General features: G+C 42.8%; 1 protein-coding gene across 1 annotated transcript in view; it reads left to right on the top strand.

Moving 5' to 3' along the window:
* Positions 1-26,541, top strand: part of GARNL3 (GTPase activating Rap/RanGAP domain like 3) — a 1,031,878-nt gene that overhangs the window by 781,973 nt on the left and 223,364 nt on the right. The window contains exon 3 of the mRNA XM_078641846.1: positions 5,669-5,743. Coding sequence (XP_078497972.1) covers positions 5,669-5,743 — 75 coding nt within the window. The remainder of the gene's footprint in view (positions 1-5,668; positions 5,744-26,541) is intronic.

Raw genomic sequence — 26,541 nt, 5'->3', positions numbered from 1 at the left:
TCCTTTCAAAACCTCCTGCAAACAAAATAAGCTTAAACGGGCCTTACAGCTCACCCCTTACTTACCATTGGTTCGTTTGCACATCGCTCTTGTTAGCTTGTGCCTTATTTGTCAGCGACTTCCTGAGCTTCCTTCTTCCTGGGCTTTAGGTCTCAGCCCCTGCTGTGGAGAATGGACCAACTACAGACTCTTGTCTGCAGCCAGTGTCCTTCCACTGGCTACTGGTTTCTGCACGTGCATTTATTATTGTTTAGTTTTGGACAAGCACTCTTGAAGAAGTGCATGCCTCTTCAGTGTCCCCACCATGCAGCTTTCCCCATCTCATCTCCCCCTTCTGTACCTTAATGATCCCCACACTAACATTAACAACGCCAAATAGCTCTCAAACAGCTATTTGGCTTTGGTGATGTGTTTTTGAAGGTGTTGCGCTGCAGTGCAGGCTATTTTGCATGGCTTAAAGGTAACAAAAGATTCTCTATGTCACACTTAATACTGGCAACGCTATAGCCCTTTGCTTTTGTTTACTTCCAGCCATGTTGCACAGCAGCACGCGAGAGAGAACCTTCTGCAAAGAATCACTTATGAAATTCAAGTATTGATTAATCTCTGCCATGGGTCTCCAAGAAATTAATATCTAAAATTGTAATGTTTCGGTAAACACATTTGAGCCATGGTTGGCTACAGGTTCTAGGAGAGGGAAGGCGTTACCTACACCTTAGGATGCCACCGAAGCAGGTTGGCCTTCTTATGGCAGGAAATGCAATCCGTGTTTTCTGATTCTTGCCGTCCAATCAGTTGGAACTCATTTGCATGAACACGGTGTTTTCAAGGCTGTGTCCTTGGGCTGTCAAATTCATGGGTTTAGCAGCCGCTCTGAAGACTGACACTGGAAACCTTTACAAGGAGACGAAATGGAAAATATTGCCTGCTGTGACTTCCCTAAATTATTGCATTACCAATTAGGCCAAGGAAATGTGTAGCCATTGGCAGGCATCCAGTTATTGTCTGAGTTGGAACAAAACACATCTGCGAATATGAAGACATCCTACTGCGAGTAAAAATGCAGTTATAGCTTTCAGCAAACATGCATAGCAACATATGGCAGGGGAAACACACCTAGAGTTGCCGGAGGCAATACAACCCTGAAAACACATCACAAAGAAATTAAATATTTAAAAAGGTCTGCACAGACATATGTGTCGAGGAGGTGAATTTGAGCAAATGTGGCTGATTAGTCAGAGGAACAGCAAGGCTTTTTGGGAGTGTGCCCTTAAGTGAATCATGCAAGGTTTTTACTCACTTTATTTGTGACAACATATATAAATTTACACTGATGTCTATATGGATATGTCCGCTTACCCTCCACAGGCATGATCAATAACATTATTTATGAGGGTACACATTCTCTCAGCTTGACTTGCATTGTCCCTGAGCCTTCCCCTACAGGTTCGGCCACACTGCCTTGGAGTAACATTACACTTTATTGATGCGACTAGGAAGGAAAGAACACGGCAAATACCCTCATACAATATTGGTAAATTATCCAGTTTTAGGCTACATGAACAGGTCCTAGCTAAAGCTATTCAGTGAAGAAGTGGGAAATAAACGTAATCTTCTTCAATTGAATCTGCATGACGAAGGAAAGAATTTAAAACTTCATCCCACAATTTAGAGTTTCAGGGGCACAGACCTTACTAATGCAACAGGCCAAGCTTGAAGGATGCACATAAATTGTTGCACGAAATTATTGCTTAAGTGAAATTGCATGAAATAAGACGTTTATTTGATTGCTGATGCTATCCTGGGGAAGCGTGGCTCAATGGTTAGAGTGGCAGACCCTGATGCAGAGGTCTGGCCCGGGACCAGGGTTCAATTCCCTTCTCGGCGGCTCTTGGACTCAATCTCCCCAGACCTGATAATTCTCGCCTCGGTGCCTATTCTAATCATGGATCCCACTCTGTGACTCTGGGCAATAGCTTGCTTAATCTCCACAACGGCCCCCGCAGCGCTTGGATGCCTGGCTTCACCTTGGGGTGCCCAGGAGTGGACATTTCACAGGAAAGCCAGGATGGGTTCCACAGCGGTATGAATACAGCGCTCTGAGACCTCTGGGTAGAAGTGAGCTATATAAATACAAACACATTTACATTTACATACTAAGAAGGTATGTGAGGGTGGTCTTTGTCTTTCGGTCAGATATTTCTGGCTTATTGCTGGGGGATTGTTGGTTACAGTACAAGATCGGAAGCATCAGGTGCTATTTTATGGCATGCATTTAGAGGATTGACTGTTATAGGGCTCAATCGGCTAGACTCGATATGCAGCATTGCAAGGGGGGGGGGGAATCAAGGGACGAATCAGATGATGTTAGGTTCGGCAATAGAGCACATGGTGGGTATGCAGTGTGAAAACATCAGGGAGTTTTTGTTTTTTCAGGTTTTTTTGAATTATGGGATAGCACAAACACTTTGGGGCCTATTACGATGTCGGTCGAAAGGCCTCTGACCTCCGAGCTCAGGCCTTACAACTGACATCATCGGTTTCAATTCCAACCAGCTGACTTTGATTCAGCCGGTCGGAATTCAAACCAGATGGTCATTCCAGCTGGCTTCCAACAGGCTCAACTGGAACCGGCCCGTAATCCAAATGGATGGCAGTTTGCGCCGTCCAGATTACAAAGCGCAGTTTCCGGCAGGGTTTCCATGCCGGCCTCCCGTCATGGAAACCCAGTCGGAAAGAATGTTTGGGGGCCGCTAGCAGGGCTCCCTTTCCTTTGCAGGCTCCGGTTGCTGGCAGAGAGTGCCCCTATGGTACCTCCCTGTTAATCCCTCCACCCTGTGGCAGGCATCTTGAGGTGCCTGCCCCGGTGTGCTGGGAATAACACCAACTCACATTTCCCTATGGGACATGTACTACTGCCGGTTTACGGATCTCGGTCAGTCCCATTTCTGAGACGGTCCGTCCGACATCTGAATAGGCCCCTTAGCACTTATTATAGGTGACTTGTGAAGGAGGCAGGATTCCATGTTGGGTAGAATTTAATGAACCTGGTATTTACCCAGAGTTTTAAACAGCACACCCTTCTTTACATTTCTGCTGGTCAAACCTACCAGAATTTAACAGGGTAAACGGGTACGATATTTACTCTACCATGTGTATTTTGTGCATTATGCCCCAAAATGTGCATGTTATTTCCCTAAAAATCAAAATAGGCACTATTTATCGCACCCGTTGGATAACGAACCCAGGGGCATTGGTATTTATCAGATGCTATAAAGAGCAACAATATTCAGTATTAGGGCTTAGATTGAGCTTTGATCCACATGTCGTCTATACATCAGGCAACGTTTTGAGGCAGGGTTAATTCTTATAAAATAGTCAATAGGAAAAAGAAAAGGGAAATAGGAGCGGAAATGGAAGCTAAGATTTGTGCACTATTCCTAACTTGATTTGAAATAAAATGACAAAATTAGAAAAAAGTGGGATAGGGCAAAATATAAATTAAGACAATATAACTACACTGGGTACTATCTGAATAGCAACATCTACTTACAGCAATGTTATGAGGGAAGTGAATGTTTGGGATTACTTTAGCTTGGGCTGCTGAAGAAAAAGTAAGGAAAAATAATCTTTGGGCATTCAACATCTCCATATTAAATGCAAAATGAGCAAGTTCATTGAGATTCAGGAAATAACTGCTGATCACTATAAAAATTGTTACTCTCCTCAACAAAAGGTCAAGCTGATTCACCTACTCTTAAACTCACTTTTTTAATACATAATATGTTGACAGACTCCACCATGCAGATAAACTACTTTTTGTTACAGGAGATCTCCGAGGTTATCAAAAACTTGCCAAATGCTAAAGCATATAGGCATGATGGGTTGCCAGCTGCATTTTTGAAAAAAACATCAGAGGGCAAATCAGCAAGTATATCACTAGACTGCAAACACAATTTTAACAAGAGGGAAGGTGCCCATATCCTTCAGGACAGGAATTATGGTCAGTTTTTCAAAGGAGGGAAAAAACCACAGGACCCAAATTCTTATCACCCTGTTACTTACTTTGATGCAAGATTGTGGCTAAATTATTGGTGTATTGAATAAATAAAATTTCAAATTTGTTGATTCACACTGATCAAAAACAAACATTCATTATGAAATCAAAGATACAGACATTTTTAATCAGTGTGAAAAATTCCATTAGTGTCTGTGATGTTTGATGTATGGCGAAAAAGCCTTTGACCTCATGTTTTGGGAGACGTTATTCTTTATATCAAAAATAAAGAAAAATACTTCAACTTGGAACATTGCACAGAATAAACTAGGCATGTTGTTTGTAATTGTAATTCAACAGTGTAGAGATTGGGTTGCATCTCAACATCAGAATTTCAGCAATATTCTTTGTGTTCACAATGCAACCATTACTTAATGACAAATTTTTTTGAAAATGTTACATAATTAGTGACATCAGTGGAAGTAATTGCCCTTTACCTGTCAGGGCACAGTAACCCTTCTTTCCTAAAAGTTGTAATGGTAGATAGAACCTGAGTGTAGCTTTACAAATGATATGTTAAATACAAGTCTTATGCTAGTAAGGATTAGAACAATAATTGGTAAAGCCAATAGGTTTGACTTCCTTTGTGATTTATAAGTCAGACACTTTGGGTTTGCTAATGTTTGTCAACAGCAAGTGGGAGCTGCTGGGCACACAGAACACCAGCAGTAGCCCTACAGCAAGTCGGGCATTTTTGTCTTGCCTGGTGCTCACGATGCTAAAGGAACAGCATACTGTGATGTAAAATAAATACAAAATTGATTGCTTTGTTGATTTGTTCAGGTAAAGTATTTTAGACATATATATCATCTGACACAAATATCTAAGCCGTAATATTTACTTAATTGTTGTCCCATAAGCTTAGATCTTCTTTCTTAACTCTGAGGTTTAGGACACAATATTTATCTCAATTGTTGTTTTTACACAAGATTCCATGCCTCAGATAGAAATCAAGTCATAAATGTAATATAGAAAAATATAGCCTCTTTCAAATTTAATAACTGAAAATCTACCCAGGACAATATGTTTGTAAATCATATTTAGGACACAATATTTCTGTCAGACAATATGCTTTCTAATAGTATTTTGACATACAACCATTACTGAGGATGGAGGATCATGAAGGGGAGCTGGAGACGCCCTGCTTGTTTTGTCAAGGGGACTAATTTTAATGTCAAGGGTTGAGTGCAGTTTGTGAAGTCAGCTCAAAATATAACCTTAGCATTTGGTTGAGTTTGAAAAAAAGGTATTGTGCATTTTCAACTAGTTTAGAAACATTGGCCACTATAAAGAGATGCAATACATCAATATTCATTTTTATAAGATTTATCTATGGGGTTAATCTACTCTACAATCCCATTTCCGTATACAGTCAACATTGACTCAAAATAGCATCTTACGGTCTCAGTGGTTCCAATTGCACCAGGACTGAACCAACCAGATAAAGTGAGAAACAGTCAAAAAGCAGACTCCATTTGCCCAACATTTGTATTATATTTGGGGTTTTTCTGGATACCCAAGAGTTAAGATACATAGACTGCTGCAAGAACTAAATATGTTTGTTTTTCAGTTTATTAAAACATATTTAATAATATTTGTTTATTCTTACAGCTTATTTCAAGCGACGCCGATGGAGCCATCCAGAGAGCTGGAAGATTCCGTGTGGAGAACGGATCTTCTGATGAGGTACAATCCTAATTATTGAAAACAAGGACATAATATTATTTCAAACCAAGCTTTGGCAGTTTCCTTCTGGAAGACTTTATCTAATCCCCTAGGATACCTACTAGTATGCAGAATGTTTGCTGTTTGTACTGCTCGCCTCAATACCTACTTGAAAGATGTATTATTAGAACATTGGAATGTTGGGAGCTCCATTGAAAACAATGGAGTGCTCTGGACTTAAAATGGCTGGTATAAGCCTGGAGCTCCAACATTCCAATGTTTCTTTGTTCACAGCTCTGGTTGTGACAAAGGGTTCAGGGAGCCTGAGGGGATTCCAATCCCCTCACGCTCCCAAAAGTCTTTGTTTTTTTTGTTAGAACATTCTGTCCTCTAGTGACAGAATGTTCTAATAGCCTTATAGCCTTTCGTAGATGGGCTATACCGCTTTTAAAGTCCCTCTCCCTTGTTAAAGGCACTCGCCTTCGGCTCGAGGCCTTTAACACTGGAGAGGGCCTTTATTAGCCGGTATAGCCCTCTACGGCGGGCTATAAGGCTATATTCAGATCTTCTAGTTCACAGCATGATCAAAAAAGCTTTCAATGACCATCATCACTTTTACAGGTCCTACACTGTACTATGTAACAATACCTTATACATATTCCTGAAATAAGCAGAATGGTGTCCACCATTTTAAGAATGGTAACAATCATACTGTGCTTGAAATGTCTGTAAGTGAGTCAGCCATACATTATTCATTCTACAACGTATGTCTCAGAATTTTTTGAGAACCTTTGGAAATAAATAACTCCACTTTACAAATCTCCTGTTTTCATACAAATTGGTCTTTAGAACTACATGACAACTCTTTCATGTTAGCATGCACACAGAGTTCCACAGGAGAAAAATTTATTAAAAAGGAGAGGCTTCAGTTTGTCTCACATATTTTTTGTAACAGGCATTTGAAATAAGGCACAGCTAATTTGTAAGGTATGACTGCAATTCACACTAGTTACGCTTAGTCTATACCTTACTTCTTTGAAGTACTACTTGCGCTTAAAACTTCACTGTGTACCTCATATTTTTTACCATATTGAATGAAACTTGTTTCCAGTACCCCACTGTTTATATTTGCAGAGGAGTAGCATGAATAATGTCATTAGAGAGGTGATCAGTGATGTCACCAATGATTTAATTTGAGACTGCGCCAGTGATATTATTGAACGTATCATGAGTGATGTAATATCTGAGGTCATAAGCAGGGCATGGTGGAACACAAGTTATAGTTAGTCAAGTGAACCATAACTGGTTAATTTCAGTGTTTTATTGGCTTTTAATCATTAGTTTTTATACTATTGCAACACCTAAATATAATGTCACTTTAACCATTTTCATTATAACTATATTTATCGTATATGTATATATATATATATATATATATATATATATATATATATATATATATATATATATATTACATATATATATATATATATATTACACAGTGGTGGTATCCACTCTGTAGTTATAATTTGGATCTAATTAGTTGTTTGTTTTGCTAATAACTTAAGGCACCATTAAACAAAGCTTCACAAAACTTTCAATTGTTTTTTAATCCACCTCAATTCCTTCTTGAAAGGTTTTGGTGTGATCAATCAAGTAGGGGCAAGAAAAAAGGTTGTTTGCAAAATGCAATTTCACCATGGAGTTTCCATAGATAATTTTTAATAATGCTACAGCCCAAATGGCTGAAGAGAATTACAGCAAAATTGTCAGAAAGCTAGAACAATTTACCAGAGAGTATGCTTTTTGGGATTTGGTGTAAATCAGTTCAGTAGTGTTTCAGCGATTACGATTCTAAGGTTCAGGTGTACAGGCGTGTTTAACGGTTGCAAATGGAAATTCAGGCTATTTGTGATAGTTAAAAAGGGTTGTAGCATGTACAACCCCTATTTTGCAAGTCAATAATCTATTACCGACTCACAAAATAGAGTTTGTGATTCACCTTTAAGAAGGGGCATGACAAGGGTGTCCCTTCCTAATAATGAGTTGCACGGGGATGTATGATTGTTTTGTAACCAAAAATGTCATAATGAAACAGTTACCACCAATTTCAAATCAGTCGTAAGCTGGAAGGGGTTCCCAGGGGAGCCCTTCCCTTTTGTGTTTGGCAGCAAATATATTTTTTAAGAGCAGGCAGTGGTCCCGCAGACCACTGCCTGACCTTAAAATTTTTTAAAGAATACGTTTCATTTTCTCTTGTAAACGCATCCTGTTTTTTCTTTAAGGAAAACATGCTGCATTTGAAAAAAAAGTTGCTTTATTTAAAAAGCAAACACAGACATGGTGGTCTGACCCCGGCAGGCCACCATCCCTGTGTTATTGCCCATTCCCAATGGGTCGCAGGTCATTTTTAACCCCATTCGGAATTGTGACTGTGTCTGAGACACAGTAGTACACTGAATTTTGCGAGTCACAAATTGCGACTCGTAAAAAATCACAGTTTGGTACCCACAAAATGGAATGGTTGAACATCTGGCCCTAAACGTATAGCTATCTGGACCGTTGGTATGTAATTAAAAAATTCAAGCCTTCTGATTGGTTGAGGGGGCCATTTATTATTCACTGCTCCCAGCCATAAGACCAGCATGATGCCCTTCTTGGGCTAATTCGAATATTTTACCTACTTTGTATTGCCCCAATATGGACAGAGGCACCACCAACTTGTTGCACATATTTTGTGGAGGCTGCAGAATGAAGATGCATTCCATAAATCATTTAATAAAGTTATCTCCCTGTTTCCTGGTGTGTATACAATGTGACCCCCAGGAAAAGTTAAAGGTGTTGTGAATCACTTGCTCATTGGTGCTTACCATCTTACCTATCTGATGTATATCTAACCAAATCGCCTCAAGCAAGTGTGGTACTCTGGTATCTCTGTTTGGAATTGACTCACAAAGTTGAGGCATAATTTATCCCGAAATTCCGTAAGAAGACAATTTATCAGCACTTGAATTTCAGATCTTTAACTTGTCATTTCTGCTTCATGCAACAAGTTACATCATCATGCTGGATCTTGCTGCTCTGAGCTCACTCACCCCAATGGGAGCCTGAGGTTGACCTACTCTTTCTGGAATCTCTTCAGTCACCCAGATTGTCTGTTTGCTGGTGGGTCTCATTTGTCCGCAGACCTGAAGTGTGGCACCTCTATCTATCCCAGAGGCTGACGTCTTTCAATGTCCTCATTCAGCCCCTCTACTTCCGCCATAGGTTTTCTGTTAGATTCTGAGCTTCGAACTCTTCTGTCTCCTTCCCGGTTTCCCTCGGCTCACTTTGCATCAACCTCCATAAGAATGAAGAAGTTTAGTAGCCTGCAAGTCCATGCCACAGCTAAGGTATTAGGTAGAGTTCTCCTCGCCCGTTTGGAGACCTGGGCAACCACTACAGGAGTGATATCCAAAACGCAATATGGTTTCAGGAGGGGGCTAGGCACGACCAAGCAATGCCTGAATTGGCCCTTAATTATCAACAAATACGTGAAGGCGAGGAAGGGCTCGATTCACCTGGCCTTCATGGATTTGTCCAGTGCCTTTGACACTGTTAACCAGGACAAATTGTGGGATATGCTGGAAAGTTTGGGTGTGGAAGAAGCATTGGTGTCACTCATCCGTAGGCTACATTTTAATACTTCAGTTTCCATTAGATACGCCACTCAAGGGGAAAACGGACCCAATAGCTTTAACAGAGGGTGTCCATCAAGGGTGCATCATAGCCCCTTTTCTGTTTTTAATATATACAAACAGTCTGGAAGCTTCTCTATTAAGTAGGAAACTTGAGTTTCCCAAAATTGAAAGTGAATTTGTCCCCTTGCTATCTTATGCTGATGAGACTGTGTTAATGGCCATGACAGCGAATGGCCTTCAGAATTCCCTTGATACTTTTATTGATTTTATGTTGTCACTTGATCTTAAAGTACATTTTATTAAATCATATATTATGGTATGAGCCTAAAGCGTGCAAAAACTAAGATTTTCGTAGCATGGGACAAGAGAATAGAAAAGGTTTAGAATTTTTTGTATCGGAGGAATTTATTTAACAAGAAGCTAAATTGGGATCCACTTGTGACAGCAAGAGTCCACCATACAACTAGGGCTGTGGAGGGGCTATTTCGCTTTGCATGCAAATTAGGCCATAAACCCATTAGGCAAGTAATTACCCTTTACAAAGCCAAACGCCTTTTAGTGCAACACATGGCACAGGGGTGTGGGGACATCACAAAAACTGCTGGCTACAAATAGTGGAACATAAATCCACTAAAAGGCTTATGATGATGCCTAATAGTGCCCCTAACCGCTATGTCATGCCGAATTGGGATTAGAGTATATAGAGGATCACATATCTTGTGCCCCCTACTCCTATGGGTGAAAATCTGGCTACCTAAAGAACTAATGTTTTCACGAGAAATAATTAAAAATTGTCAAAACTTGGCAAACTCCCTAAAAATACCATGGCTTAATTTTTTGAAAGACAAATATTATGTAATAGGATTAAGGCACTTCTATGATAATCCTGAAAGCATTCCACTGAACGCCAAAGCCATTCTCAAAGAGGCGTAACATTCCAGGGGAAAAATGCTGTATCCTCACCAAGCTGAGATGGGTCCCACGTATTTGTCCCCTGCCCCATTGCAATATTATTTAAAATTCACTACTGATCTGTAGATTAGATTTTATTTAACTAGATTATGTTTAGGTACTGTGCATTTTTTGTTGGCATTTCCATGCCAGAGTGGATGGGTGGATGATCTCTTGCGTTGTCCATGTGATAATCTCACAAGCCCAAGCACTTTGCACTTTATCTTATTCTGCACTTTATATAAAACGGCAAGGAGTACATTTGTAATCCCGCTATTAAAGAAAATTGGTCCTTGTACATATGCTGATGGTTTTACATTTTTTTACTCACTGGCTACCCCTCATATCTGTATTGCGGTAGCCAATTATATACAAGTATCTTTGTCTATTACGAAACGTAATGAGTAAAGCAAACACAGACATGGTGGTCTGACCCCGGCAGGCCACCATCCCTATGTTATTACCCATTCCCAATGGGTTGCAGGTCATTTTTAACCCCATTCGGAATTGTGACTGTGTCTGAGACACAGTAGTACACTGAATTTTGCGAGTCACAAATTGCGACTCGTAAAAAATCACAGTTTGGTACCCACAAAATGGAATGGTTGTACATCTGGCCCTAAACGTATAGCTATCTGGACCGTTGGTATGTAATTAAAAAATTCAAGCCTTCTGATTGGTTGAGGGGGCCATTTATTATTCACTGCTCCCAGCCATAAGACCAGCATGATGCCCTTCTTGGGCTAATTTGAATATTTTACCTACTTTGTATTGCCCCAATATGGACAGGGGCACCACCAACATGTTGCACATATTTTGTGGAGGCTGCAGAATGAAGATGCATTCCATAAATCATTTAATAAAGTTATCTCCCTGTTTCCTGGTGTGTATACAATGTGACCCCAGGAAAAGTTAAAGGTGTTGTGAATCACTTGCTCATTGGTGCTTACCATCTTACCTATCTGATGTATATCTAACCAAATCGCCTCAAGCAAGTGTGGTACTCTGGTATCTCTGTCTGGAATTGACTCACAAAGTTGAGGCATAATTTATCCCGAAATTCCGTAAGAAGACAATTTATCAGCACTTGAATTTCAGATCTTTAACTTGTCATTTCTGCTTCATGCAACAAGTTACATCATCATGCTGGATCTTGCTGCTCTGAGCTCACTCACCCCAATGGGAGCCTGAGGTTGACCTACTCTTTCTGGAATCTCTTCAGTCACCCAGATTGTCTGTTTGCTGGTGGGTCTCATTTGTCCCCAGACCTGAATTGTGGCACCTCTATCTATCCCAGAAGCTGACGTCCTTCAATGTCTCCATTCAGCCCCTCTACTTCCTCCATAGGTTTTCTGTTAGATTCTGAGCTTCGAACTCTTCTGTCTCCTTCTCGGTTTCCCTCGGCTCACTTTGCATCAACCTCCATAAGAATGAAGAAGTTTAGTGGCCTGCAAGTGCATGCCACAGCTAAGGTATTAGGTAGAGTTCTCCTCGCCCGTTTGGAGACCTGGGCAACCTCTATAGGAGTGATATCCAAAACGCAATATGGTTTCAGGAGGGGGCTAGGCACGACCAAGCAATGCCTGAATTGGCCCTTAATTATCAACAAATACGTGAAGGCGAGGAAGGGCTCGATTCACCTGGCCTTCATGGATTTGTCCAGTGCCTTTGACACTATTAACCAGGACAAATTGTGGGATATGCTGGAAAGTTTGGGTGTGGAAGAAGCATTGGTGTCACTCATCCGTAGGCTACATTTTAATACTTCAGTTTCCATTAGATACGACACTCAAGGGGAAAACGGACCCAATAGCTTTAACAGAGGGTGTCCATCAAGGGTGCATCATAGCCCCTTTTCTGTTTTTAATATATACAAACAGTCTGGAAGCTTCTCTATTAAGTAGGAAACTCGAGTTTCCCAAAATTGAAAGTGAATTTGTCCCCTTGCTATCTTATGCTGATGAGACTGTGTTAATGGCCATGACAGCGAAAGGCCTTCAGAATTCCCTTGATACTTTTATTGATTTTATGTTGTCACTTGATCTTAAAGTACATTTTATTAAATCATATATTATGGTATGAGCCTAAAGCGTGCAAAAACTAAGATTTTCGTAGCATGGGACAAGAGAATAGAAAAGGTTTAGAATTTTTTGTATCGGAGGAATTTATTTAACAAGAAGCTAAATTGGGATCCACTTGTGACAGCAAGAGTCCACCATACAACTAGGACTGTGGAGGTGCTATTTCGCTTTGCATGCAAATTAGGCCATAAACCCATTAGGCAAGTAATTACCCTTTACAAAGCCAAACGCCTTTCTAGTGCAACACATGGCACAGGGGTGTGGGGACATCACAAAAACTGCTGGCTACAAATAGTGGAACATAAATCCACTAAAAGGCTTATGATGATGCCTAATAGTGCCCCTAACCGCTATGTAATGCCGAATTGGGATTAGAGTATATAGAGGATCACATATCTTGTGCCCCCTACTCCTATGGGTGAAAATCTGGCTATCTAAAGAACTAATGTTCTCACGAGAAATAATTAAAAATTGTCAAAACTTGGCAAACTCCCTAAAAATACCATGGCTTAATTTTTTGAAAGACAAATATTATGTAATAGGATTAAGGCACTTCTATGATAATCCTGAAAGCATTCCACTGAACGCCAAAGCCATTCTCAAAGAGGCGTAACATTCCAGGGGAAAAATGCTTTATCCTCACCAAGCTGAGATGGGCCCCACGTATTTCTCCCCTGCCCCATTGCAATATTATTTAAAATTCACTACTGATCTGCAGATTAGATTTTATTTAACTAGATTATGTTTAGGTACTGTGCATTTTTTGTTGGCATTTCCATGCCAGAGTGGATGGGTGGATGATCTCTTGCGTTGTCCATGTGATAATCTCACAAGCCCAAGCACTTTGCACTTTATCTTATTCTGCACTTTATATAAAACGGCAAGGAGTACATTTGTAATTCCACTATTAAAGAAAATTGGTCCTTGTACATATGCTGATGGTTTTACATTTTTTTACTCACTGGCTACCCCTCATATCTGTATTGCGGTAGCCAATTATATAAAAGTATCTTTGTCTATTACGAAACGTAATGAGTAAAGCAAACACAGACATAGTGGTCTGACCCCGGCAGGCCACCATCCCTGTGTTATTGCCCATTCCCAATGGGTCGCAGGTCATTTTTAACCCCATTCGGAATTGTGACTGTGTCTGAGACACAGTAGTACACTGAATTTTGCGAGTCACAAATTGCGACTCGTAAAAAATCACAGTTTGGTACCCACAAAATGGAATGGTTGTACATCTGGCCCTAAACGTATAGCTATCTGGACCGTTGGTATGTAATTAAAAAATTCAAGCCTTCTGATTGGTTGAGGGGGCCATTTATTATTCACTGCTCCCAGCCATAAGACCAGCATGATGCCCTTCTTGGGCTAATTTGAATATTTTACCTACTTTGTATTGCCCCAATATGGACAGGGGCACCACCAACATGTTGCACATATTTTGTGGAGGCTGCAGAATGAAGATGCATTCCATAAATCATTTAATAAAGTTATCTCCCTGTTTCCTGGGGTGTATACAATGTGACCCCAGGAAAAGTTAAAGGTGTTGAGAATCACTTGCTCATTGGTGCTTACCATCTTACATAGCTGATGTATATCTAACCAAATCGCCTGAAGCAAGTGTGGTACAATGTTGTCTCTGTCTGGAATTGACTCACAAAGTTGAGGCATAATTAATTCCGAAATTCCGTAAGATGACAATTTATCAGCACTTGAATTTCAGATCTTTAACTTGTCATTTCTGCTTCATGCAACAAGTTACATCATCATGCTGGATCTTGCTGCTCTGAGCCCACTCACCCCAATGGGAGCCTGAGGTTGACCTCCTCTTTCTGGGACCTCTTCATTTACCCAGATTGTCTGTTTGCTGGCAGGTCTCATTTGCCCCCAGACCTGAAGTGTGGCACCTCTATCTATCCCAGAGGCTGACGTCTTTCAATGTTCCCATTCTGCCCCTCTACTTCCTCCATAGGTTTTCAGTTAGATCCTTAGCTTCAAACTCTTCTGTCTCCTTCCCGGTTTTCCTCGGCTGACTTTGTGTCGACCTCCATAAGAATGAAGAGGTTTAGTGGCCTACAGGTGCATGCCACAGCTAAGGTATTAGGTAGAGTTCTCCTCTCCTGTTTGGAGACCTGGGCAACCACTACAGGAGTGATATCCAAAATGCAATATGATTTCAGGAGGGGGCTAGGCACGACCAAGCAATGCCTTAATTTGTCCTTAATTATCAACAAATACCTGAAGGCCAGGAAGGGCTTGATCCACCTGGCCTTCATGGATTTGTCCAGTGCCTTTGACACTGTTAACCGGGAGAAATTGCGGGATATGCTGGAAAGTTTGGGTGTGGGAAAAGCATTGGTGTCACTCATCCGTAGGCTAAATTTTAATACTTAAGTTTCCTCAAGGGGAAAAAATGGACCCAATAGCTTTAACAGAGGGTGTCCGCCAAGGGTGCATACTAGCCCCTTTTCTGTTTAGGTTTCGCTGGAGGGCGGAGCTCTTAGCTCCGCCTCCAGAGAAATCTCTTGATTTCCAGTAAGGAGAATGGAATACGCCCCCCTGTCCCATTGGCTAGCTCCATAAATGGAGGCTAGCCATTGGAACAGAGATCTGTCCGTCAAGGCCGGACCAGATTCGGGGGCGTTCCCGAGATTTTTTCCCAGGGCGGAGTTACGTTTTTTCCCGTTCCCTCCCCTTTCACTGATGCGCTGTCCATTTCCGCCCCCCCCTCGCTGTCCTGTGCACGTTTCCCGCCGTCCGTGTCCTCTCCCGCCCCCTCCCGCCGTCCGTGTCCTCTCCCGCCCTCTTCCGCCGTCCGTGTCCACTCCCGCCCCCTCCCGCCGTCCGTGTCCACTCCCGCCCCCTCCCGCCGTCCGTGTCCACTCCCGCCCCGATTGATGGTTATCTAGAGCCGGTGCCCACCCGGCATTTGCCCGTAAAAATCAGCCCCCGCCTGCCTACCTAAGGAGAAGGGCCGCTGCGCTGCCCGCAGCGACCCGGAAGTGGTTGGCCGGCCGGCCGGCCAATCCCAGCGCGGCCGGCCGGAAGTGCCCGCCCCCGCAGCCCGGGGGGAAGAAAGAAGAAGCATGGCGGCCGGTTTGCAGGGCTCTGGTGAACACTGAATATCCGTCCGTCCCATGGCGCCGCCCGACATCCCATCACTTTACATTCACCCATCACGGTCGGTGCAATAAACCCCCGGGGGGGGAGGTATGTGTGCCCGGCCCCCGGGAAGCGGTGTGTTCTTTCCGGGGTTAGGCCGACCTAGAAGCGATGACCCGTTCTCATGCAATGGGCCCCCCAGCAGCCCGGGGAGCAGGACGCAGACCGAAACCATGCTCCAAATGGGATCCACGTTTCCCAGGTTTGTCAACCTTTTTAAAATGGATGTTTTTTCTTACGTCATGAATGATGACAACATCAGTTATGATGATTTCGTCCGACACAAGGCTTAGAAAGTGAAGAGATCTTTTTCTTACATCTAAGACTCTGGGATGTCTCTGTGTTTCTCGGGCCCGGCCCTACATAATCCTGGTCCGTGCGCCCTTGCTGCGCTCTGGCGCAGCGCACACCCCCCCAGTTCTCGCTGCGCCGTCCGCCCTCCTATGCACAGGTTCACAGTTTCTCCGCAGTGGAGTGCCCGTTTCAAGTGTCTTGCTTTGGAATAAAAGATGCCGTCTGCCGGGCTTCATGCCCGGCGCCTTGCCATGAATCGATGCGGCACAGGCTGTTTTAGGACAATCGTCCCACCCGGACCACTTGCTTCTGTCGGAGCAGCTGCCTGGCCGGGTTGGTGCCCCTCGTCTGTCGCTGTGGCATGCACGGACCTGCCCAGCGTTGTGCCCCCCACCCCCAGTGAGTGCGGAAGTGCTTGGGCTCCAGGAGTGGTGCTGGGGGCTGGGCTCGCTGGAGGAACCGGTCAGGCTGGTGGGATGATGTGGGCGCCGGCCTGACTGCCGCAGGGGAGGACACGGCGTGCGCAGCAATGCCCAGGGGAGCACGTGTCTCTTCTCGGCGTTTTCTCACCACATATAGGCCTCTGCTGGATCACACCAAACAAGCATTTACAATGCAACGGTTTCGCCTTTGGAAAAGTTAGAGCTATTAGCAATGTAAAAGACAATGCCATTTATTTATCTGTTTTCAAAACCAACACATAAATACAAATTTTGTCATTTACAATGCCAATAGCTCAAACTTTTCCAAAGGCGAAACCTTTGCATTGTAAATGCTTGTTTTAATATATACAAACAGTCTGGAGGCTTCTCTATTAAGTAGGAAACTCGATATTCCCAAAATTGGCAGTAAATCTGTCCCCTTACTATCTTATGCTGATGACACGGTATTAATGGCCATGACAGCGACTGGCCTTCAGAATTCCCGTGATACTTTTATTGATTTTATGTCGTCACTTGATCTTAAATTTTTTTAAATTAAATCATATATTATGGTATACAGCCCAAAGAGTGCAAAAACTAAGATGTTCATAGCACGGGACAAGAGAAGAGAAAAGGTTGATCATTTTATGTATCTGGGGAATTTATTTAACAATAAGCTAAGTTGGGACTCACATGTGACAGCAAAAGCCCACCATACAACTAGGGCTGTGGAGGGGCTATTTCGCTTTGCATGCAAATTAGACCATAAACCCGTTAGGTAAATAATTACCCTTTACAAAGCCAAATACCTTTCTATTGCAACACATGGCGCAGGGGTGTGGGGACATCACAAAAACTGCTGGCTACAAATAGGGGAAAATAAATTCATTAAAAGGCTTATGATGATGCTCCCTAATAGTGTCCCTAACCACCTATGTCATGCCGAATTGGGATTAGAGCATATAGAGGATCGCATATCTTGTGTTCCATACTCCTATGGGCGAAATTCTGGCTATCTGATGAACTAATGTTCTCACAAGAAATAATTAATGATTGTCAAAACGCAGCCAACTCCCTAAAAATACCATGGCTTTATTTTCTGAAAGACAAATATATTGAAATAGGATTGGGGCACTTCTATGATAATCCTGAAAGCAGTCCACTGAATGCCAAAGCCAATATCAAAGAGGCGTGACATTCCAGGGGAAATATGCGTTATCCTCACCGAGCTGAGATGGGTCCCACATACTTGTACCACATACTTGTCCCCTGCCCCATTGCAATATTTTTTAACATTCACTACTAATCTGTAGATTAGATTTAACTGGATTACATTTAGGTACTGTGCATTTTTTGTTGGCGTTTCCACGCCAGAGTGGATGGGCGGATGATCTCTCACCTTGTCCATGTCATAAACTTTACAAGCCAAAGCAATTTGCACTTTATCTCATTCTGCACTTTATATAAAACGGCAAGGAGTACATTTTTAATCCCACTGTTAAAGAAAATTGGCCCTTGTTCATATGCTGATGTTTTTAAATTTTGGTACACACTGGCAACCCGTGATATCTGTATTGCGGTAGCCAATTATATAAAAGTATCTTTGGCTATTAGGATACATTATGAGTAAGAACTCCATGAGCTGTCTCACCGTAATTACCATATGCAAAGGCTCGCATGTTCCTGGTAATTTTATGAACTGTTTTTAACATTGTTTAGAACTGTCTATATGGTGTAATAATGTTTTTGTAAATCCTAATGGTGTTATGAATTCATTTTAGGTTGTTTTTATTTAATTTTAAATAATTTGCACTTTTGGAGGATATAGATTTTAATCAACTTGGAAATCCTGGTGGTCTGCTTAGCGGCTATAAAGGCCACTTGAAAAACACCTTAATTTAGGAATTGACATGGTTCATAGTTTCCTTTCGTAAGGTACTTAAGTGTGTGTTCAGCTATTGTATGTTGGCACTTTAAGCCATCACGTTTGACTTAGCAATTGAATTTTAATGAAGTATGTCGAGTTACTGTACAGTCATCTGTCCTAGGCTGTAAATCGATGTTGCTGTTGTTTCCCTGAATGCCCTTGTTGTACTCTTTTTTGGCTGGTTAAGCTGAATAAAGATTTATTGAATGAATGAATGAAGTGGATGCAAGCTTTTTTCTGACCTTGCTCCACCTAAGGCAGGGTTTAAGATAATTCGAAAGTGTGGAATGTTGTGTGTTCTGTCAATTGGTATTTTCTTCCTTCATCAGATAGGAATATCCAGCTATCGTCTTGCCCTCAGCCAGAGTTATAGTAACCCCGTTTGCGTTGGGTCTGCATCAGATAGACCGTCTACACAGATAAATTCTCTGATGACCACCTTACAATATGAGAAATCATTCACTGCTTAGGCTGCGATATATTTGCCCCCACATTCGATTTGGGCTCATGTTTTGATTATTGCATGAGAAGAGTTCAGCACAAACAGCTGCACATCCTGACGATTCCAAGGGAGCAACAATCCCACTAATTTAGATTTTGTCATACAAGCTGAATACTTCTCTGTCCTCTTATAAGAGAAAATAAGATGCTGGTCTTCGTGAATTTTTTTTTCCGCGGTCGACTCTTACGACTGACTTCTTATCCCAACAGAAGATCACAGCACTGAACTCAAGTCTGGATCCTGCCACACAGTTCATTCCTTATACATTGATTTACCCACATACATGTTGGGTTTTAAATACTAGCTTTTGATGCTTGTCTTGCCTTTGACATGTGTCAATCTGTGCTGGAAATTTGGTGAATCCTCATCACTAATGGAAATGTGGTAAAGAGCTGCAGTGGAGAGAATTTGTTTGAATGCAAAATATGGAAATGACTTTCAGAAATCCTGAGGTCAAGTTTGCAATGCATAGAGTGAGCGTTCAGCAAGGTTAAATGTGGTGTCTGCTCTCCTGCACTAATATGGTTGAAAGCGATGCCTTGAATAATAAATTCCTAAGTAGGCATACTCTTAACATCTGATGTGAAGGTCACGATGGCTGTCATCATATTCAACAGTCAAACACATCACACATATGCCAGACATCCATTAGCAGATTAAAACAGCTCCCAAAATTCTGAATGTGTTTAAAAGGGGATATTAGAGTGCATTTGTGCAATAAAAGAATGATTGTTGAACTAAATTTCCAGACATTGTTCATTGTGATCAATCAATCTGATATAGTATAATTGTGAACGTTTGGACGGCTGATGTTTTACCGGAGGTTACACTGACCTCACCATTTCGTGCTCAGAATATTCCTTGGCATCTTTCCTTTCAAGGACATCTCCCCATAAAAAATCCCAAGCAGTCATGTCCTACCTTGCTAGACTCATTGTCCCTGGATCAAAACATCTTGCTCTGTTTTTTGATATTTTATGCTGTTATAGTTATAGAAGAAATATAGTTTATTCTTTCATCTATCCATCTAGAACACTATTGAAAATCATGGTGTCTCCTTGGTATATTAACTCTATTCTTGCTTGATTTCAATCTGCTTTTATAACATACATGGTATAAAAATTTCTAATGTACATTTATTGTCATGATGAGCTTGAACATTTTATTCTTCCAATGTCGTAAGTATCTGTCTCCTGTTGTGTATCTCCGACTCTCTGAGCACTGCTGGGATCTGTATGGTACTTCTATCCATCATATTCAACCTGTCCTACATTGTGTAGAGCTTCCTCCCATGCCAGAAAGCCCCAACACATGCCCCATACTGTCACCTTCTCTCAAGAATCCATCCTGTCCTCCTAATGCTTAGTACAACACAAAAAAGCCACCTGAGTGAAACCTTTGAGATTTATTCTAACACATTAAGCACTATGCTCATGTTACATCAGCCTGTTCCTAGACATACACAAACAAAAATGTGGTGGGATGTCCTCACACTCCACCAGGTGTCATGCTTGATCATAGAACTTCCCTCGCTCTTCAAAAGCCCGGTTTGATGAAGTGCACACCTACGCCCTGGAGTCAGGGAGGCCCTTCTAACTAAGCACAGGCCCGTGAAATAATAATACATTAAAAACCGATACGGTGCACCAATATGACCTTTATTCTGGGTGGGGTACCACTTGGTATTAAAAATACAGAGTGGAGAAAAGGGGAGATACTATCCCATCACCACTTAACATGTTTCTGCCTATCTTCTCAAAACAGTCCATGACATTCATCAGGATGGGACACAGGATCCTCTTGTGGCATATACACAATATGCATGACGCTGTTTACTGGTCAGACCTTTGTTGCCACCCTATGTTCTTAGGTACCTGAAAGACATTATTAATACAATTATACTAACCAAATTAATTGGCTGAAAATTTAGGACAATTGTCACACTCATTACAGGCGAGCATCAAACGCATGCATCACTTGCATGCGGTGCAGATGTGATACTGCACTTGTGTATCTCATATCTCAAAAACGTGTTATGCTGTGAGACCAGCTCACATCCTCTCACCAAACGTATGGGTCATCTGGGCCCCATGAAGTAAGGGCTTAGGAACCCCTGAATTCACACAATGATACGGGAGAAAACGGGATTGTCAACCTTACCCTTTTAAAATATTAAGGGCCAGATGTAGGTAATCCCCGATTACCAATTCTTAAACACCGAATCATACCCATTCGGTATTTAAGAACTGGCAATCGGGATGTAGGTATATTTACCGAATTAATTACCAAATCGGTATGATTCGGTAATTAATGAATCGGTATTTACCGAGTCTGTAACTGCCATTGTTTCCTATGGGCCTTGAGGCCCATAGCAATCAATGTCAATTACCGAATCGGTAAATACTGATTCGGTAATTGGGGGAAATATTGAAGGGTGGCAGGGTGTCACTTTGACACCCTGTTGCACCCCTCAATTGTGCATGGGTGAACATGTTGCTGACATACATGCCCTTAGGGCATGTATGTCTGCAACATGGCACTGTTTAAAAAGCAAAAAAAATGCTTTTTAAATGGTTTTCTTAATTTACCACCAACTACTAGTTGGTGGTAAATTAAGAATTCTTAAACCCTTGTAGCACTGAAAACAGTGCTACCTACATCTGAAATTACAGAATCGGTAATTTTACAAATTCGGTATTTTACCGAATCGGTAAAATTACAGAATCGGTAAAATTACCGATTCTGTAATTTTACATGCCCCTACATACCAATGTCCAAATGTCGGCCGTTTCCGACCGGTATTTGGACACCTACATCTGGCCCTCAGTGTTAAATTTGGACTTCTGGTAAAAAAAAGTCTTACCTTTCAACACTAGCCACTTACTACATCAGGAGCACGTTCCTCATTTGGTCACCTGCTGCTTCTGGCCCCTTCCTCCCGATGATCATGGGAGTCTCTGTGAAGCCTGTTTAAATACACATGTAAGCCTCTATCCCATCGGTTGGCTGATTCGCCCCTAATCGTATGCAGCTGTATTAAGATGTAATTGTACCTCGGTGTCCAAGTGTGGCTCGAAAGTAAACCACCTACATGTGTGCTTAATCAGATTAAGTGCACGGCTGCTGTTGGAACGCTCTCCACCATCACGAAGAGCACTCTCACTTGACTCTATTCCCTGAGCCTTGTAATGCCCTGGGGATCCATCCCCCGGGGCTGTTTGTTTTTTTAATGAAGGGGGGTGGGGGGAATACGGCCTCTCTCCCAAGCCTTATTTGGCTCTAGCGATCCCATCCCCAGTGCCATTTCTAAACATAAATAGGAGGGACGCCGCACAGCCCACTTACCGGAGCTATTATCCGCCCTGGGTATCCTATTCATGCACCCGATGTCCACAGTGTATTACCAAGTTTAAAAATGCTGAAATAATGAAGTCATGCTTTGCCAAAATTTGCCGCATTATGCCGCATAATCTGACTGTTCTTGCCGCTTAATTTACTCAACCCTGGTGCATAATTTGGCCCTTCCCTGCCACATAATTCCAGTCCCCCTGGTCTTTTGTAACATTTTCTATACTCTGATTTACACATGTATGATTCATTGTTTCTGTGTGTGTTTGTGATGTAAAATTCTCTTATACCCTGCACTTGAATGAGAGGCACTATAAAGCAAATGAAGTACACGTGAGAGAGGAGCTATAGAGAGATGCGAGGCACTGTTGGAGAGTGACAGTGAGGCAATCATTCAAGATTACTGTATCCTGGTGCACTGTAAAGTCATCATTTACTATGCTTAGAAAACTAATACAGTTGAATATATAATTAAAAATGTGTTGTGAATGCAGCATTTTTGTCATTTCTTCCCAAATTTATTTGGAGGGAGAACCTCCCCAAGCCTCAATGTAGTGGTAAGGCTTGCTTGCTGTGCTCAATTGCTGCACACGGCATGCGGGCTGGTCTGACAGAATTTGCCAGAGCTACTTTAGGTTCCCAGTCCGGGCCTGCCTCTATTGTATAACACAAACACTATTTTGCCCCGCTATAAAGCATCAATGCCATTGCATTTCTTCTGCAAAGTGCAGAGTAAAAATTGATCTGCTTTCTGGCGCCCATTGCTCCAGCACAACATTACTTAACCAATCTTAAAAGATGCCAGCATCCCACAAAATACGGATCAAGCTCGCAAACCAATCAGCTACGTTACACTGATGACACATGACAAACAAAAGCTGCCTTAGAGTTCAGATTGCACATCAAGTAAAATGTGAACCACAAACAAATTGAAATTGTACATCATCCTTACATTAGTATAGGGCAGACAGCACCCTCTGGCTCAAAAACGCCATAGCTTTGCTTTAGAAAAGCTATTTGGCATGTTGGCTGCCAGATTATCACAGTTAAAATGTCAGGAATATCTGCTAGAAAATCCGGATTTTGTTTTTTTGTGTGACCTCCCTTGCCTTTCTGTTTCATAATTTTGCATTCCTTGCAAGACACGATTATTTGTTATAGATTATAGTTTTCCTCCCAAAGTGGGAATGAGAGTGAGGCAGAAAGTGCTGGAAGGTGAATCTGTAGCCCTTGAGACAGGCAGCTTCATACCATATAGTGGGGAAGTGTGGCTCACTGGTTAGAAGCAGCAGACCATGAAGCAGAGATCGGCCCGGGACCAGGGTTCAATTCCCGACCCGACACGGCAGGGTCTTGGGTAAAATGTGTGGAGAGGAGTTGGGCTAAGGCGCTCGACCTCGGACCTGGGGATCTGGGTTCGAGTCTCGGTAACGACGCCAAAACCTCCTGTGATTCTGGGCAAATCACTTAGGGGCATATTACCAACAACTAGCGATAATTTTTGTCTCTAACTTGTTTAGAGACAAAAATTATCGCCGCACATCGGCGATTTTTATCGCAGATAAACCTTGCTATTAGCAAGGTTTATCGCAAATGCGATAAAAAACGGCCGCAATGCATGAATATCGCTGAAAAGTCAGCGATATTCATGCATTATCGAGCAAATGCTCTTAGCCATGTTATCCACCTCCCATTGGATAACATGGTGAAGAACTGCTCAGGGCAGGTGTTAGCTTTTGGAGATATTCGCGCTTAGCGCGAATATCTCCAAAAGTTGGTAATAGGAGATAGCGATGTTAGCGACTGTTTCCAGTCGCTAACATCTTGGCACGCCCACTTTGCATGTCATTAGTGATAAATATCACTGACATGCAAAGCGGGGCCCAAGATGGTCGCTATCTCCTATTAGCTGTCACTAACTGGTGTTAGCGACAGCTTGGTAATAGGGAGATAATTTTATCTCCGCTTTCTTGGCTTTTAAAGCCAAAAAAGCGGAGATAAACCCCTTGATAATATACCCCTTAATCTCCCCGTGCCTAAAAAAACATGAAAGTGTGTGTCCTCATGTAAAAACGTAACTAGTGCAATGTAAAGCGCTCTGATAACTGATTCGGTTTGGTTCTAGTTCGCGCTATATAAAACTCAAAAAAAAAAAATGTCCGTGGACTCGATAATTCTCGCCGAGGTGACTACACTAACCATGGGTCCCACCCTGCAACTCTGGGCAATAGCTTGCTTAATCTCCACAATGGCCCCATCAGCACTGGGGATACCTTGGAGGTGCCCAGGAGGGACCATCTCACAGGAAAAGCCAGGACAGGTTCCCCAGCAGTATACAGTGCCAGGACACTCCGAGATGGAGTAACAGTGCGCTTTACAAGTATACTTACTTTACTTTACATGGTTTTAAATTCATTAGATATGAGTTCAAATTGAAGCAAGTTCGGGCCAGACCACAACATTTGTAATTCCACTCTAGTCACTATGAAAGTGTCCGTTCCGACTGCGGCCTGTGCCCAGCCAGCAACCCTAACCAATACTGGAGCTGTTCTTATGCTGATTTCAGCACAAGAGCAGCACCAGGTTTGGGGGAAGCCGGCTAACCCAACACTCCTTTTGAGACTGGGGGCCTGTTTCTGCAATCTGCCCAGTTGTTCAAAAACAGGTGGCATTAGTGCAGCCAGAAGTGCGCATTTCGGGCTGGCCGTGGCAAGAGAGTCGGCAAATCTGACAAGCACACTTCAAGCTTTTATGCAAGTCAAGGCATCCCTGACTCTGCTGTCAATCAGTAGGAATAGACCCACCCCCTTTGACTTCAGTCAGTGGGTGATTTCAGTACCGCAGGCATTGAACTTCATCTGGGTACTCGGCGTCTTGTATGTGAGGGAGAGAATGAGTTGCATGTCATCAGCGTAGGAGAGGACATTGATATTCTGAGAGCAGAGGATGCTGGCTAGAGGGATCATGTATGCATTGAAGAGTGTATGGCTTAGGGAGAATCTTTGCAGAACTCCGCAGATGAGGTCACAGGTTTCCAAGATGTATGGTGCCAGACTGACTGACTGGGTCCTTCCAGTCAGGAAGGAGCACATCCTTTGGAGTGCGTGCCGTTGGATTCTGATGTCGTGTAGGGGCTGGTTGAGAATCAAGTAGGAGACTGTGTCAAATGCTGTGGAGAGGTTCAGGAGAATGATGACCTCTGTGTCTTCTCTGTCTAGAGTTATGCAGATGTCATCCATGGCAGCGGTGAGGGCAGTTTCCATGCTGTGGTTGGATCTGAAACCAGACAGAGCAGTGTCAAGTAGTTAGTGGTCAGTGAGGTATTTGGTGAGGTGTCTATTGATGTTTTTTTTCTAAGACCTTGGCAGGGCCAGAGTGGGAACAGAAACTGGCCCTGGCAAACTGCTCAGCCACCCCCCTTGGGGTGAGGGTGAGTGCAGATGAGCAGTTTGCGATGGCCGGTTTCGGACGGTTTTGTTACAGCAGGCCGATATCGCCGACCCACGGTAACAAAAACGGACCCCCAGGGACCCAAAACCGGCCCCCATCCTAGCGGCCTACCGGGGAAACGCCCGGTGCCTGCTATGGCCAGTCCGTCCCTGGACCTTGGCCAGGAATGGTAGCAGGGAGAGCAGTCTGTAGTTGGTGAGCGTTCAAGGGTCTGTAGAGGGTTTCTTCACCAATGGGAGTAAGTTGTGTTTTTCCAAGCATTTTGGAAGGTCGCGGATGAGGTGGAGGTATTCAGAATAGATTGGGAGCATGGCGCTGATCGGTTGCAGTCCTCTGGAGTAGGCATTGTGGTGGTGAGGGTCCTAAGGGGCCCCTAAGTGATGGACGTCATTGCGGTGGTGGTTTCTTTTGGGTTGATGATGGGCCATATGGTTAGCATTGGTTCTTTGGATAATATCGGGAGGCGTTTGGTGAGGTCTGTCAGGTTCTTTGGCGGCTGAAGTAGCTGTAAATGGCGGTGATTATGTTGCTGAAGAATTGAGAGAGATTGCTGCAGAGGACCTGTGTGGGGGTGATTGAGCTGAAAGTGTCCAATGGCGAGGTGAAATCCTCACAATGGGGAAGATTTCTTTGCTTCTATTGGTACAGGCATAAATGTGGTCTGCCAGACCAGTGGTCTGGATTATTTGGTGGTAGCTTCTTAGTGTAGATTTGAATGTGCTCCTGTCTGTGTTGTCCTGGCTTATTCTCCATTTAGGCTCCAGTTCTTTGCAGTTGGGGTTCGTCTGAATCTTGTGGCATTTCTGTGCTTGAAGGGTCAATGAGTCGGTGTAGGAGGTGATCCACTTGTTGAAATTCTTGATGGCTTTGGTGAGGTTGTTGCTGTGTTCAGGTAGCTGGGTGTTTTGAGCAGTATTCCAGTCCTTGTCAGCGATGCTGTTCCTGTTTCGGCAGGCTGGTCTCGTGGAGGTGTGTGGGCTTTGAACTGGTATTGGG

The sequence above is a fragment of the Lissotriton helveticus genome, chromosome 5_1 (genome assembly GCF_964261635.1).
Source record: "Lissotriton helveticus chromosome 5_1, aLisHel1.1, whole genome shotgun sequence".
Classification (NCBI taxonomy): domain Eukaryota; kingdom Metazoa; phylum Chordata; class Amphibia; order Caudata; family Salamandridae; genus Lissotriton; species Lissotriton helveticus.
This window is presented reverse-complemented; position numbering and strand designations above follow the sequence as displayed.